The sequence below is a fragment of the Bos javanicus genome, chromosome X (assembly GCF_032452875.1).
Source record: "Bos javanicus breed banteng chromosome X, ARS-OSU_banteng_1.0, whole genome shotgun sequence".
Classification (NCBI taxonomy): domain Eukaryota; kingdom Metazoa; phylum Chordata; class Mammalia; order Artiodactyla; family Bovidae; genus Bos; species Bos javanicus.
Window position 1 is genome coordinate 128,684,838 of NC_083897.1, and position 17,782 is coordinate 128,702,619.

Consider the following 17,782-nt stretch of genomic DNA (forward strand, 5'->3'; position numbering starts at 1 on the left):
TACAGAACTACTGGAGACAGAAGAATGATAAAATATTGTTTATACAAAAATTTTTTTCTGTTCCTCTTTTGTGGTATCCTACACATTCTATCTTAATCTTATTGCTGAAGTTTTAATAATTACATCCAATGATCTATCAATAATTAAGAGGTGGAATTCCCTGGCAGTTCAGGGGTTAGGGCTCCACACTCTCACTGCTGCGGGCCCAGGTTCAATCCCTGGTTGGGGAATTAGATTCCACAAGCTGCACAGTGTGGCCAAAAATAAATAAATATTTAAAATTAAAATCATAATAATATTAATTTAGAGGTAATGTGTGGCACCCCCTCCTCCCAATAAAGAAGAAATTCTGTTTCCATTTAAACAAAGTGATTTCAGAAAAAGCTTCATTAAAGATAAAATATTATCTAGAAATCTTCAAATTATTCAAGTTTTAAGAACAAATGAAACCTTTCTTTAAGTTATGCACAGTGACAGGACCCTAAAAGAAAAAATATTATAAGAAAGGATTCACATTTTAAATACTGAAATATTTTTATTTAAATAAATCAGAAAAAAATAGATGATTCTCTGAATGGCCTTTTTTCCTAAGGAATATTCTGTTAGATAAAAAATTTACTGAGTTTTACTTTGAAACTACTTTGCATCTCAACTATTGACTTCAAAAATTATAAAGTACTAACTATAAAATAAACCTGAAGCCTGAAATATAAGGGACTTAATAACTAAGAACAATCATTTCAGAAAAAGCTGACATTTAAATAATTATGTGTAGAAAATTGCAGTGTTAATCTCCTATACCTGGATGTTAATATTTTGATATCTAAATGTACTTGTGTTTTCACTAAAAATAACTAAGAAATAAAAACAAGAAGCAATAAGTTCATGGCATGGAATTATTAAGAAGTCTTTGGGTAGGTTTTAATTCAGAAAATTCATTTCAGTAATGTCATATGTCTAAGATGTTGGTATCAGCAATACGTGAACCATGAACTTCCTGATGTTCAAGCTGGTTTTAGAAAAGGCAGAGGAACCAGAGATCAGATTGCCAACATCCGCTGGATCATGGAAAAAGCAAGAGAGTTCCAGAAAAACATCTATTTCTGCTTTATTGACTATACCAAAGCCTTTGACTGTGTGGATCACAATAAACTGTGGAAAATTCTGAAAGAGATGGGAATACCAGACCACCTGATCTGCCTCTTGAGAAATTGGTATGCAGGTCAGGAAGCAACAGTTAGAACTGGACATGGAACAATAGACTGGTTCCAAATAGGAAAAGGAGTATGTCAAGGCTGTATATTGTCACCCTGTTTATTTAACTTATATGCAGAGGACATCATGAGAAACGCTGGACTGGAAGAAACACAAGCTGGAATCAAGATTGCCGGGAGAAATATCAATAACCTCAGATAAGCAGATGACACCACCCTTATGGCAGAAAGTGAAGAGGAACTCAAAAGCCTCTTGATGAAAGTGAAAGTGGAGAGTGAAAGAGTTGGCTTAAAGCTCAACATTCAGAAAACGAAGATCATGGCATCCAGTCCCATCACTTCATGGAAAATAGATGGGGAAACAGTGGAAATAGTGTCAGACTTTATTTTTCTGGGCTCCAAAATCACTGCAGATGGTGACTGCAGCCATGAAATTAAAAGACGCTTACTCCTTGGAAGGAAAGTTATGACCAACCTAGACAGCATATTCAAAAGCAGAGACATGACTTTGCCAACAAAGGTCCGTCTAGTCAAGGCTATGGTTTTTCCTGTGGTCATGTATGGATGTGAGAATTGGACTGGGAAGAAGGCTGAGCGCCAAAGAATTGATGCTTTTGAACTGTGGTGTTGGAGACGACTCTTGAGAGTCCCTTGGACTGCAAGGAGATCCAACCAGTCCATTCTGAAGGAGATTAGCCCTGGGATTTCTTTGGAAGGAATGATGCTAAAGCTGAAACTCCAGTACTCTGGCCACCTCATGCGAAGAGTTGACTCATTGGAAAAGACTCTGATGCTGGGAGGGATTGGGGGCAAGAGGAGAAGGGGACGACAGAGGATGAGATGGCTGGATGGCATCACTGACTCGATGGACGTGAGTCTCAGTGAACTCCGGGAGTTGGTGATGGACAGGGAGGCCTGGTGTGCTGCAATTCATGGGGTCGCAAAGAGTCGGACACGACTGAGCGACTGATCTGATCTGATCTGATCAGTTCAGAGACTGTTTAAGCCTGGATCTCCTCTTAATGTGAAACAAAATAAACGTAATTTTACAAGATGTTCATTTATCTGTGAATTCTAATGTCTTATATGAAAGTTCATCATTTTATATGAAATACATAACTAACCTCAACAAACATACAAATAGAAATTAAGAAATTGGTTCGTTTTTGGCTATAACCATATGGTAATATTCAAACTTATACAGGTGACAAGTATATAACATACTTTATTTATTTATCTTTTTAATTTAATTTTATTTAACTTTACAATATTGTATTGGTTTTGCCATATATCAAAATGAATCCGGCACAGGTATACATTTGTTCCCCATCCTGAACCCTCCTCCTTCCTCCCTCCCCATACCATCCCTCTGGGTCGTCCCTGTGCACCAGCCCCAAGCATCCAGTATCGTGCAACGAACCTGGACTGGCGACTCGTTTCATATATGATATTATACATATTTCAATGCCATTCTCCCAAATCATCCCACCCTCTCCCTCTCCCACAGAGTCTAAAAGACTGTTTTATACATCAGTGTCTCTTTTGCTGTCTCATATACAGGGTTATTGTTACCATCTTTCTAAATTCAATATATATGCATTAGTATACTGTATTGGTGTTTTTCCTTCTGGCTTACTTCACTCTGTATAATAGGCTCCAGTTTCATCCACCTCATTAGAACTGATTCAAATGTATTCTTTTTAATGGCTGAGTAATACTCCATTGTGTATATGTACCACTGCTTTCTTATCCATTCATCTGCTGATGGACATCTAGGTTGCTTCCATGTCCTGGTTATTATAAATAGTGCTGCGATGAACATTGGGGTACATGTGTCTCTTTCAATTCTGGTTTCCTCAGTGTGTATGCCCAGCAGTGGGATTGCTGGATCATAAGGCAGTTCTATTTCCAGTTTTTTAAGGAATCTCCACACTGTTCTCCATAGTGGCTGTACTAGTTTGCATTCCCACCAACAGTGTAAGAGGGTTCCCTTTTCTCCACACCCTCTCCAGCATGTATTGCTTGTAGACTTTTGGATCGCAGCCATTCTGACTGGCGTGAAATGGTACCTCATAGTGGTTTTGATTTGCATTTCTCTGATAATGAGTGATGTTGAGCATCTTTTCATGTGTTTGTTAGCCATCTGTATGTCTTCTTTGGAGAAATGTCTATTTAGTTCTTTGGCCCATTTTTTGATTGGGTCATTTATTTTTCTGGAATTGAGCTGAACATACTTTATTTAATCCCATTATTTATTGGAAGGTAATACAACAGCTGTAGTCCATGGGGTCGCTAAGAGTCGGACACGACTGAGCGACTTCACTTTCTTTCACTTTAATACAACAGCACTACTTAGAACAGGACAAGATTCTTGCAATCATTATCCTCATGGGAGTTAACCAAATAACATCAAATTAATAAAGGATTTTTAAAGTACATTTGTAAGAGCTAAACACTAAATTTTGTTTTAGTTTTTTAACATAGAAGGATTGTGAGAGGATTAAGTGGAAAAAAAACAGTGAAATAAAACAATATATCAATATATAACTTGGACATACACAACAATCATCACTCATCATTATCTATCACTATCATCACTAACAGCTACTTGTTACAATCTGCTAAGGATTGTGTTAGTGTTTTGACATTTATTTACAATAGTCTGTGTGGTACACACTGTGATTATCTCTGTTTCAGAAATAAGGAAACTGAGTTACTGATAGACTGGGCAGGTCTGCCAAAGGAGGTGAAGCTGTGTTTCGAGCCCAGATGATACTCTCAACCATGAGGCTCCTAATTTACAGATTTATTAACAGAAGGGTTGTCCACCTTCACTTTCCTTATTAGAACAGGATATTTGGAAATTGTAGATACTGAGTCAAACATTCACTGTTTAACATCCATTCTAAAAAGATGAAGACCTCTCTAGCACACATATACTAAGTTCAATGTGGTTATAAAAGAATAACTGGGTTTGACCTTTTACAAATTTATTTTAATCACCCATCTCTTCTGACAACTGCAAGTAAAAGTTGATTATATTTCTCTCCACACTTCTTTCAACAGTGCATTACTGATTATGAATTAAGGTGTTTGACAAGAGCTCTATATAATTTAATTTCTTAAATGATTAGGTCATAGAGAAAGTCTAGTCTCCTAAAATAAATATTTAGAAAAGTCATTATATTCATCAGGATAATAAGAACTCATGGAGATAATCTAGTTATGACTCAGGAAATGAAATCTGTATGCAATTACTACACATACCAGGAACTTTTAAAATGGCAATTGTAAGCTAAAGTAAGTTATCAATTAGTTATAGGAAGAGAATTTCATCATTATATATAATTAAATGTATAATTTATATTAAAGCTAATTTTTTTTAGATGGACAAAATATATTTTTAAAATGCTTAAATAAATAAGGATCTAGCTATGTATACAGAGTTCAGTTTCAGCAACTTCATAGTTATGAGCAATAAAACAGAAATAAAACATATTTTTAAAATGCCACATAGAATGAAGATATTATGCTTTATGCAACAAACCATTCGTTGTAACTGCTTTTCATAATCAAGACTGACTTCTTCAGCTTTTTAATCTTTCTGGTGGTACTAACGAGGAAAATGGCCAAAAGTCAAGCACAAACAGAAAGAGAAGAAACGAGTTACTTGGATGAGTTTCAAACTAATCATCTGAATAATGAAGAGTTCATAGAAATACATCTGATCACCTGGTCACCTCTCAGAAAGGGTCAAACAGCAGGAGGACATGTAATTCAAATGGCTCTTTTTCTGGGACAAATCTGGTTTTCCTTTTTTTTTTTTTCTATATTAAGAATATTTTTATTTATTTTTTTTAAAGAATATTTTTATTTTTTTTTCTTTTTTTTTTAAATTAATTTTATTTTATTTTTAAACCTTACATAATTGTATTAGTTTTGCCAAATATCAAAATTTCATCAAAATCTTCATTCTTCCTTCCCTTTTTTTTTTTTTTAAAGCAATTAATTAATTCTGGAGCTGACTCCAACAGCTCCCTGTCTTCTGTTCAGCTTGCCAAAATGACATTTGCTTCACTGTCTTCAAATGGCGGTTAACCAATGGAGCCAAAGCAACCTCACAGTCAAGTCAATGGATTAAAGCATTTTAGGAGCAAGTCCAAGTACCTAAACAGCAAAAGAACTCTCTAACGCAAAGAGGCTTCCCCAAGGTTGCTCCCTAAACCCTTTCCTCTCTGTTCTTTCCATCTCTTGGCTCTGATCTAGTTTTGATATGTTCCAATAGTTCTCATTTTCCTTCCTCTAACTTTCTGCGAATTATTGTTATTTAAAAGCGTTTTAGAAGCTAGCTTGATATATTTTAACCATTACTAAGCACAATGCCCACTATTCCTTATAATGCTCAGGACTCTCAAAACTAAGAAACCCTAGGACATTTGACTACTTAGGTAGAAAGTTGATGAACAATCTATCTAGTTTATCAGTGCAAGAATAAAGCCCGTTACCTTTTACCTATGAGAGATGTTCTGCTTTGAAAGAGGCAGAAGACCATCTGCAGGTGTTTTAAATTGATTAAACTTCATTAAAGCTTGGTATTCTCCCATGTCTTTCTGTTCCTTTCCTTCATTTAAACACTTCTATGGCTAAGCTCTTCCTAAATGTCACCCAAATCCTCAAATCTATTTCAAACATGACTGACTAAACTTAAATCAAGTGACTCATTTTTAAAATGATACCTTGAGTAAAGTTATATAAGATTTTTATTTAGTCATCTCCCCTTTAACATGAATCATATGAAATGGTTTTACATATACTCCTTTTATTAATATTCAACATGTTAGCTTTTTCTTTTTGTCCCTTGGAAATATCTTCCCAATGAAATACTGCTCATTACCCTTTTAAATGGATTCCTCTAAGTAGTTCTAATTTTAAAGTCATCCTCCTAAACTTCTCGTACTTCCTTTTAGCCACCCCAAGTTTAACTGTGGGATAAGGGAACAAACTGGTAAATTGCACCTCATTTAGATTTACCTGGATTTAATCTCTGCCTCTGTTGTATGTTACCTTAATGTCATACAGGGCAAACTGGTGAGGATCTGTGATACCATTTTCTCATTTGCAAAATGAGAAAATTAATACCTATTCTACAGAGTTGTGAGGATGATACCTGGTAAATGGTAGGTACTCACTTCTTCCTCTTCTCTACCAGCTCTCTTCCAGAATAACTGAACCTGGTTCTTGGCATTTTAAGTTCATGACTATTCCAAAGAGCACATCCAGCTCTACATACTTGAAATTTTAAAAGACCTGTCCAGGGTTATACCATCATTGAAAATAAAAATCAAGGTTTCATCAAGTCCATAAATGAGCAATGTGTTCACTCACTTCACATTGTTATTTTCACCTCATTATTTCAGTGGAAATTAGAGGGAAAAATCAGGCTTTTTACTCAGAACAATACTGTCCTCAGAACTGCAAATTCATAGAGCTACAGGGAGCTTTAAAGAGGATCTAGTCCATCCCTTCCTGCCCCTCACATTCTACAGATGAAAATATCACGGCCAAGGAGGTTTAATTTACTTCCTCACCCCTCCCATATCCCACGCACAGCTCTATTTTATGGAAGTGTTTTGTATTCAGGTTTTCTGTCTCCTAGTCTAATATTACATAGTAGCAGTTCATAATTTCTCACAGTGCAAATCATGCTTAAAGAACTTTCTTTCCTTTAGAACTACTAAAAGGGGAGATTTTAAAGAAAGGAAAATCTTTAATACTACAGGTAGAAAGATGCTTTAAATAAAACTGGACTTTGTAAAACATAACTAAAAGGAAAAGTAAGAATTAAAATCATAAATATTACTTCAAATAAGTTTATAAACATTAAAATAAATTCTAAAACTAATCAAAATATAACTAATAACACTTATAGGTTACAATGATGACATACTTTGGCTATATCTGAGATGCTGATTTCCATCTTTCTGGGAAAATACAGATACAAGCCACAAAAAGACAGGGAACTATGATTACCCAAAAGTAATTTGTTAAGTATCCAGAGAAAAGTTGCTCTATAGAAAACAGGACTTCAAGCCAAAAAAAATCACTGGTGACCAATGAAGGCACTGCTCCCAGAAACAGTTATATATATATATATACACACATGCATACACCACACACACATATTCAATCGAAAAAGGAAGGTCACATAAAAAGTTAAACCTGCACAGGGATCTATAAGAATATATTATCTGAATTACACTGTTAACAGTAGTTTTTAAGATTTCTATTTTCTAAAATATCCTTATTAGTATTCTTGGAAAATTCACCTTTAGGGAGAGTAGAAACACTGTAGCACCAAACTATCATGAAATAGTTGTATAGTAGGTAAGATATTCTCCAGTTTCCTGTTTTTTTTTTTGTTGTTGTTGTTTTGTTTTGTTTTTCATCTCTCACTTATTAATAGTAATATTATATGCTTTCTTTCTAGAGGCTCATTAAAAGACAAGGTATCCCTTGGGTTAAATTTAGAATCAATACAATTTTTAATCAGGTGAACAAAATATACAAGATTATCTTTATTATGACATAATAAAAAATATATCTCATAGATGTTAGCCTAGTTTTAGCGATATTTACCTGCTTACTCACCCTTAAAAGAAAGAAAAGATGTGAATTATAAAGAATACCAGGTTTATTTAGCATATATAACCTAAGGGAAGAGAGACCTATTAAAACAAACAAACAAAAGCAAAATAAACAAAACACCTATTTGCATCAGCAGGTAACACTGTGGTTTTTATTACAAAATTCTTAAATTTCCTGTTATTCTAAGGAACTTTGATAAGGGTTAAAAATGTAACTAAAGCTAATTTATTTACCAAAGTAAACAGGCTAATTCAGAAATCACTATTTTAAATTTTCTTTCATTTTCTTTTATCTTTATAAAACTTTTTATCATGACTATCTCCCACCACTTCAATTCCTCTATGGAAAAAAAAAAACAAAAAACTATTCACTCTGTTAAAATTAATGGATTCTCATATTTGGGGGCTGCCCACCCATACTATTAGCTGTCTGTTGATGGATGGTAGCTTTGATAAGGAGAAGGCAATGGCACCCCACTCCAGTACTCTTGCCTGGAAAATGCCATGGATGGAGGAGCCTGGTAGGCTGCAGTCCATGGGGTCGCCAAGAGTCAGACACAACTGAGCGACTTCACTTTCACTTTTCACTTTCATGCGTTGGAGAAGGAAATGGCAACCCACTCCAGTGTTCTTGCCTGGAGAACCCCAGGGACAGGGGAGCCTGGTGGGCTGCCGTCTATGGGGTCGCACAGAGTTGGACACGACTGAAGTGACAGCAGCAGCAGCTTTGATAAATATGGTTTCTCTTACCAGCCCTTCACTTGGTTTGATGTTTGCCAGCTGAATCACTTCAAGGTGGGCAGACTGTGAAACTAGAGGATCTGATGACAGGGATATGATGTGGTCACAGACTCCAGAAAGAGTTTTACACTGAAAACAAACAAACAAAAAATTATGGTCAACACATGTTGTAAATAACATATAAATCACTTTTTATTGTAATATCTTTTACAAGGAAAAAGAAAAAATAGAAGGAGGTCCTTGGCATTTTATTTTATAAAATCTGTATTAAAAAGATATTCATTCAGGTTAAGAAATACACACACACACAAAACACATCTATATCTAAATTATAAGAACCCACATCAAAATTGGAAGATCTCCTGGAGAAAGAAATGGCAACCCACTGCAGTATTCTTGCTTGGAGAATCCCATGGACAGGGGAGCCAGGGCTACAGTCCATGGGCTTGCAAAGAGTTGGACTCAACTGAAGCAACTTAGCATGAATGCATACATCAAAATATTCAAGAAAGTTATGGTTATGCTTTGTTTCTATTATTTGATTCATCAGATCTAAAATGAAATGATTGTTTCAAAACAATCTTAATAACCTGAACACTTCTTGATACCAGCCACTGGATGGAAGAGAATTCAACAACTTCAAAAACCTTCAAGATTTTCTACTTCATGATCAGAAAAGTTAAAAAAAAAATCCAGCCAAAATCCAGGGAAAATGAATCTCCCAAATCGGCTTGGTGAACTCCTCTAAAGTTACCTTTCTGTAAAGTACCCCCTTCCTCCAGGCAAAGTTTGGCACTCCCTCAAACCTGCTTTTTCAAAGTTCTATGAACTGTCCGAAATTGTGTAACTTCATTCAGAAGCCCTCTAAGGTTGGGACCATGTCCTACTCATCTCTGACTTCTCTTCCTCCCCTACCCCTGGGAGACAGATCCTAGAACATTTGTTGTTGTTGACTGAAGACACAAAATTATTGCTTAAATTAGGATAAATCTATTCATACCTTCTATCCATTTCCAACATGTTACATTTGTTCTGTGACTACTTCATTACTCTACTTAAGGGAGTCAGTTCCCTCAGGGCTCTTTATTTGCTGCATTCTATACATGGTCCATGACCTCCGTCTCTGCTTGGTTCAGCTTTCTCACCCCACAGAAACTGCATGGCTAAATTTCTCCCCCTTACTGCAGCCTTGCCCTTTGCATCTGCTTTTCATGGCTGCACGTTTACTGTGGCTATCAACCCCTAAGGACAGACCGTGGACAGCATGGAAAGCATCAGCTTGGTATGAAGAGATGTAGGCAATCACCACACTGCCAGTTACTTGCTGTGTGTCTGTGAGCAAGTTATCTTATATCCTTGAAGTTCAGTTTACACATGTAAAAAATTAGGTAATAAAAATTACTTTATATATTTTACACGACAAATCAGGATAATGAATATATATTTTAGAAGTCTAATATGGTTTCTACGTTGGTCATAACTTTCCTTCCAAGGAGTAAGCGTCTTTTAATTTCATGGCTGCAGTCACCATCTGCAGTGATTTTGGAGCCCAGAAAAATAAAGTCTGACACTGTTTCCACTGTTTCCCCATCTATTTCCCATGAAGTGATGGGACCAGATGCCATGATCTTCGTTTTCTGAATGTTGAGCTTTAAGCAAACTTTTTCACTCTCCTCTTTCACTTTTATCAAGAGACTTTTTAGTTCCTCTTCACCTTCTGCCATAAGGGTGGTATCATTTGCATATCTGAGGTTATTGATATTTCTCCCGGCAATCTTGATTCCAGCTTGTGCTTCTTCCAGTCCAGCGTTTCTCATGATGTAATCTGCATGTAAGTTACATAAGCAGGGTGACAATATACAGCCTTGACATACTCCTTTTCCTATTTGGAACCAGTCTGTTGTTCCATGTCCAGTTCTAACTGTTGCTTCCTGATCTGCATATAGGTTTCTAAAGAGGCAGGTCAGGTGTTCTGGTATTCCCATCTCTTCCAGAATTTTCCACAGTTTATTGTGATCCACACAAAGGCTTTGGCATAGACAATAAAGCAGAAATAGATGTTTTTCTGGAACTCTCTTGCTTTTTCCATTATGACCAACCTAGACAGCATATTCAGAAGCAGAGACATTACTTTGCCAACAAAGGTCCGTCTAGACAAGGCTATGGTTTTTCCAGTGGTCATGTATGGATGTGAAAGTTGGATTGTGAAGAAAGCTGAGCGCTGAAGAATTGATGCTTTTGAACTGTGGTGTTAGAGAAGACTCTTGAGAATCCCTTGGACTGCAAGGAGATCCAACCAGTCCATTCTAAAGGAGATCAGTCCTGAGTGTTCTTTGGAAGGACTGATGCTAAAGCTGAAACTCCAATACTTTGGCCACCTCATGTGAAGAGTTGACTCATTGGAAAAGACTTTTGATGCTGGGAGGCATTGGGGGCAGGAGGAGAAGGGGACGACAGAGGATGAGATGGCTGGATGGCATCACCAACTCAATGGACATGAGTTTGGGTGAACTCCGGGAGTTGGTGATGGACAGGGAAACCTGGCATGCTGCAATTCATGGGGTCGCAAAGAGTCGGACATGACTGAGCAACTGAACTGAACTGAATATGGTTTCTATCCAAAGAAGACATCAAATAAATGTTTATTCTTCCTTTGTTGCTTTCTGTAAGCTCAAAGGGCTCGATTCTCACTCATGGGATGAATTATCTTATTATTCTTAACTCCATGGCCTTGCTAATGATATTACAATCACCAGTAATCACAGTGAATGGTCATAATGGGAAGTTCAAACCTCTTTACTCTCTCTGATATTCAAGTTTCAATGCTTTCAAGAGATACAGTGTAGGTATTTACCCTGAAGCTGCAAAGCAAAGTGCCAACAGGAAGACTATCTCTCAGAACTATAGGGAACTGCACAGGGCGAGCGTCATGGGCATATGACTTGTGCACAAGGACCTGCATTTAGTATTACACTCTGCTGGTGCCATTTTGGCATTCTTAATTCTTTTTGAACAAGGAGCTTCATATTTTCACTTTGCACTGGGTCTCACATATTATGTAGCCCATCCTGGGATGGTAGTTTCTGTGTTTTTTGTTTTTTAAATTTCTTTTGAAAATATTCATCAGCAGCCACAAGGAAAAAGACAGAATGGCAGCCCTTTACAAAAATGTCTATGGTTCAAATTGCTACTGTTCGATGGGAAGAAAAGCAACTAGGGCAGATTTAAATCTTTTAATTATTCCTTTCCTTCCTTAAGTGGTTTCATTTTCATTCTTATTTTTTCTCTATCTCAAGTGGCGGGGGGCAGGATGGATAACAATGTTAATATGAAGGGTTTCTATATAGAATACTTGAATTGCATTATAATCTGGAAATAAATAGGAAGGTAAAGAATATATAAAAATGGCTCAACATGTGTGTACTGCAACACTCAAGGCCTCATATAACAGCAATGAGCAACAGTAGCTCTCCTATTCAAGCACTGGAAGCACTCAGAAGTGGAGTAGGAGGAAAAGAAGAAAAACTACATTGTAGGTGTTTTTACAAAAAAAAAAAATACCAATTAAATCTACCATATTAAGTTGCAAATCATTTTTTCAGATTTCTCTACTGAGTAATTTTATTTGTCAAATGCCTGCTATGTTCTAGGTCTGCTGGAAATATGAAAGATGAGTAAAACATTGACTTTACTAGCAAAGCTATCAGGATTTAACAGATTAAAAACTTTGGAAAAAATAATAGACTTAGAAAAGAAACTTGGCTAGAACCTTGCTCCCTGTTTGAGAGATAATGTACTAGAATCCTTATATTGTAGCATTTGGCACTTGGTTCAATAAGCCAATTAGAAAGGATACAGAATGGCTTGGTTTCATATGCTAATTCTACACTCATTACTGTCATACATCAAGCCACTGCAGGAAGCCACATTAAGGGTACTACAGTAAAGTTCCAAGGAAGTTATTTTTATTTGTTTACTTATTTACTGAATTTGAAGTAGGGTTTAGAACTTCTTTTTCTTTTTTAAAATAATTTTAAGGGTCATTTTCCACTTACAGTTATTATAAAATATTGGCTAGATTTCCCATGTTGTACCACACGTCCTTGAGCCTAGTTTACACCTAACAGTTCGTATCTCCCACTCGCCACCCCTAGATTTCTCTTCCCTTCCCCAGTGGTAACCACTACTTTGTTCTCTATATATCTGTTATTTGGTTTCTTTTTTGTTATATTCAGTAGTGTGAATGAAAAAATACTGTCTGCCATATCCACAAACAAAGGATGCAGAGGCCACAAAGCCCTTAGCCACTGCAGCCACCCTCAAAGGTGCACCCCGAGGAGACTCAGGATGGGAAAGAAGAGGGTGCTGGCTAAGGTGTGTATCAAAAGAATTAATTTCAGTGAGCCCAGACTCCTGCATCTTCCCATACATGGGCAAGTACTAATTTCGTTAACTTGAGATGTTTGGTTTTCTTTAATTAACGGCGATCTTTTGATGTTCCCTAGTCCTTGTTGCAAAAACCCATATATACCCTGATTACTCCCTAACCTCTTGGGAGCTGTCCCTCAGAACTATTTGAGAGGCTGCCTATAGGACCTGAGTTCTCAGACAGTCCACCGAATAAAACAGAATTCTCAACTTTTAGGTTTTGCATTTTATTCAGTTGACACTAGTTTGTTGTAGATTTTAGATTCCACATGTAAGTGACATCTAAAGTATTTGTCTTTCTCCATCTGACTTATGTCACTTAGCATGATGCCCTACACGTTCTTGTAAAAAGTTAATTTTTCCCTTCAGTGAAATTGTAATATTATGCCATCATATTAACACACAGTATTATCTATTGCTACCTAATAGTGTATCCCAGAGAAAGAAAATTAACTATAATATACTAAGAAAATACATTCTTTATTATTGAAAGTTAACATCAACACTACAGAGCACCTACCATGTGTCCTGCACAATGCTAAATACCTCATTATTTCATGCATCTTTTTAACAACTTTCTGAAGTAGTTATTATTATAGTCAGTTTAGCAGATGAGAAAGCAAGGCTAAATAAAGTCACTGTCTTGGCAACAAAACAATCTGACTTCTTAATCATTATGCTTACCATCTCTTCAATCCTTAAATCTCCATTTGTTGCTGATTAGTTTCATTTTTTTATTGTTTAAAATCTATGTTAGTATTAAAGGGATATTATATAACATGTTTAAACTACATAGTATAATGAAATATAAGGTGTGCCTACAAGTGTTCTTGCAATTTATAATGCAGTTTAGCTAAGAACTAGTAGACTTGGGAGTATGAAAGCAGCAGCTCTCTGGGAAAACTTGCAATTTTAGCAACAAAAAAGACAACTTTATTCTAGTTAGAAGATAAGTGGTAGCCACTTGCATAAAGGAGATTCTTTCACTATTTTTGAAATATTTATATCAAAGAACTTTAAATTCTGTTTATCTTTAGTTCTAAAAATAGAAACAATTTTTGAAATTTTAAATTAAAGCCTAGTAAAATAATATGTCTTTAGTATAAGGGAAACATAAAATGGCAATGAGTATTATAACTGATCCTCTGGATTCTGTTTATACTACCCAAAATGGCGAGAAAAGATTAGTGATTGAATAACAGTTAACAGACATGGCTAGCTAGGATTTAAGAAACTTTTAAAACAGAAGAGTGTCATGGGCTGGATTTAATGGTATTGTCATTTTTTTCCTCTCCAGTTATTTATATAAATTTCAAATCTGAATTAATATAATCATAGAGTATACTTTCAGGAAGAAATGGCACCTTTTCATCTTTTATCCTATACACATAGTATATTTTATATAGGTTTGCATATAGTGTATGGCTGGTTCACCCAAATCTAAAAGTTCCTAGGGGAAAAAAATATCAGAACATAGCACGTTTAGTATAAAATAGTGGTTTCTAAAAAGTCATAAAAGCAACATTTCAGTCACTGTGAAGATTCGAAAAACAGCAATCTTACAATAATATACTAACCAATAACAGAGCATTATTTCAGTTTCTCTGATGAGCATTCTTTCATTATCACTGAACCTGTCAGACACTTTTTAGATTAATACGTGTAATAAACTATAGAATTTTTAAAAGGAAATGGAGAAAGCATTCTAAGTGCAAACAACAGTGAATAGGGAAGGAGTAGGTAAAAAGTTTTAAGTCAGCCTCTTAGCCTGGGAGCACATTCAGCCAGACATGATTAAGCTACTTAAAGGATTTTTATTTATGTTTTTCTAAATAAGTAGAATACTGGATAGCTATTCTTCTGAGTATATTTGAGGAAATGAATGGAAATTATCTTTAGATTTAAAAATAAGAAATTCATTTGACATAGAAAAGAACCTCAGGTTCAGAAGTTTAACAAAAGGATTTATACAGGGAAATTTCTACTTTCAGGTATACACATATATAAAAGGGACAACAGTGTAAAACTAAGATAAAATGAGGAAACAATAAACAGATGAATATGCATTTTAAGATGGGAAAAATGATGTGAAAGCTACAATTTAAGGACAGCAAAAACAATTCAGGTTTCTTATCAATAATATGGAAAACAATAACAAAAGTTTAGTTTTGATAAATAATATATACATATTAAAATAGTTATTGATATATAAATAATATTTCAACTAAAATAGTCTAGAGGACAGAGCATATTTTTGTTTGGTTTATATATTTTTATACCTCAGTATTATAACGGAGAAGGCAATGGCACCCCACTCCAGTACTCTTGCCTGGAAAATCCCATGGACGGAGGAGCCTGGTGGGCTGCAGTCCATGGGGTCACGAAGAGTCGGATACGACTGAGCGACTTCACTTTCACTTTTCACTTTCATGCACTGGAGAAGGAAATGGCAACCCACTCCAGTGTTCTTGCCTGGAGAATCCCAGGGACGGGGAGCCTGGTAGGCTGCCGTCTATGAGGTCACACAGAGTCAGACATGACTGAAGCAACTTAGCAGCAGTATTATAAATCATGTAACTGCCAATTTAGGATATTTCCAATATAATTGGTAAACGAGAGGCTTTGTTTTTATAAAATAGTACAAATTTAGTCCAATATTAAATAGTGAAAACTCTAAATTATATAAGCTTCATTCAGAAATACAGTGTTTATAGTACTTGCCAGATCTATGCTGAGTTAGCAACTGTGCACTTACAATGGCTCCCTAAACCTACTCTGGGCTTCCCAGGTGGCACTAGTGGTCAAGATCCTGCCTGTCAATGCAGGAGACTTAAAAGATGCAGCTTTGATCCCTGGGTCAGGAAGATCCCTTGGAGGAGGGAATGGTAAACCACTCCAGTACTCTTGCTTGGAGAATCCCATGGACAGAGGAGCCTGGTAGGTCACAAAGTTCATAGGGTCGCAAAGAGTTGGATATGACCAAAGTGACTTAGCACACACCAACCTACTCTACAGCACAGGGAACTCTACTCAATATTTTATAATAACCTAAATAGAAAAAGAATCTGAAAAAGAATAGATATATGTATAACTGAATCACTTTGCTATACACCTGAAATTAATACACTGCAAATCAATTATGAAGTGAAGTGAAAGTTGCTCAGTCATGTCCGATTCTTTGCGACCCGATGGACTATACTGTTGATGGAATTCTCTAGGTATCCCGCACTGCAGGTGGATTCTTTACCAGTTGAGCCACAAGGGAAGCCCATAAATCAACTATACTCTAATATAGAATAAAAATTAAAACAGGAGTGAACAATTAAAATTGATATTAGAAAGTATTAATTACATACACATTCCCCAACATTGGAAGAATTTCTTACTCATATGAGTAAAAAGAACTGCACGAGAAATCTTTTTTAAACTTTAAAAACGAATACAATAGAATAAAATTTCAATTTTAAACCAATATAAAAATTATATTTGTATATAACAAAGATTAAGAGTCTCAAAGAGCTTCAGAAAGCAACTGTATTTGCAAATAAATAATAAAGATCATATGAACTTTGTTCCAAAAAGACCTAGAAAACTCTCCAATCCCTTTAGGTTTCAAACTCTGATGGTGGGGGAAAAGCACAACAAACTATTGGCAAAATGTAAAGAAATCACCACCACCACTGCTTTATTAAGCCATTCATTCATTCAAAAAGCACTGAGTATCTGTTACATGATTTAAATGTCACTGCTACGCTTAAGGATTTCTCAAACTGAGACAGTGTTTCTGGTGATGTATTTGGCTTGTTCTTAGTATCACTGACATTAACCATGCTGTCCTTGTGTTCCTGATGACAGAGAAGGAATAACACTTTAAAATAATAATCATCGAAGAATGATGAGGTCAGTACCAAACAGTGAGAAAACGTCAGTCCCAAACGTACACCTACTTTGATGAACAAGAAGTGGATCCATGATACTTCCAACTTATTTCCAACTACTTTCATGAGACATCCTGTTGTTATTCAGTCATTAAGTCGTCTGTCTGATTCTTTGCAACCTCATGAATTGCAGCATGAGAGGCTTCCTTGTCCTCCACTGTCTCCTGGAGTTTGCTCAAACTCATATTCATTGAATCGATGATGCCATCCAATCATCTCATCCTCTGTTTCCCACTTCTCATCCTGCCCTCAATCTTTCCAGCATTAGGGGCTTTTCTAATGAGTTGGCCCTTTGCATCAGGTGGCCAAAGTATAGCAGCTTCAGCATCAGTACAACTACTTTCTTGAGGCATCCTGGTCTGAATTAAAGCTGGGACATGAACCTCCATTGCTCTTTTGTTTTCTGATAGGGAAACAGTCAGATGGAAACCAGAACTGAATCTGGGAAAATCTCTATCCTATTTACCTCCTCTCTGAGAGGCAGGAAGTAGAGCCAATAGGCTTATAGGGAGTTCCCAGGCAGATGAGAGGGGTACTCATTAGAATGCACACTACTTTCCAGGCTAAAGATTAACAAGAGTCTGGAAATACCAGTGGTTCAAGCAAGATGTAGGTTATTAGGAAGATGATTTCATTTTATTTCAGAGTCAAATAGCAAGAGTGAAACAGTTCATTATGTTTGGATGAGCTTCTGGAAAATACAGGTACTATATATACAGTTTATGGACAAATGGGGAACAAATAGCAGAGACCTGGGAGCAATGTCTTTACTTTTAGTAGAGAAGTTCAAAGTTGCCATATGTGATTTTATGGAGAA

At 36.0% G+C, this 17,782-nt stretch overlaps 1 protein-coding gene across 6 annotated transcripts in view; it reads right to left on the bottom strand.

Moving 5' to 3' along the window:
• CNKSR2 (connector enhancer of kinase suppressor of Ras 2) overlaps positions 1 to 17,782 on the bottom strand; it is a 286,598-nt gene that overhangs the window by 147,750 nt on the left and 121,066 nt on the right. For all 6 annotated transcript variants that reach the window (XM_061407935.1, XM_061407936.1, XM_061407938.1 and 3 more), the window contains exon 6: positions 8,609 to 8,728. In XM_061407935.1, coding sequence (XP_061263919.1) covers positions 8,609 to 8,728 — 120 coding nt within the window. The remainder of the gene's footprint in view (positions 1 to 8,608; positions 8,729 to 17,782) is intronic.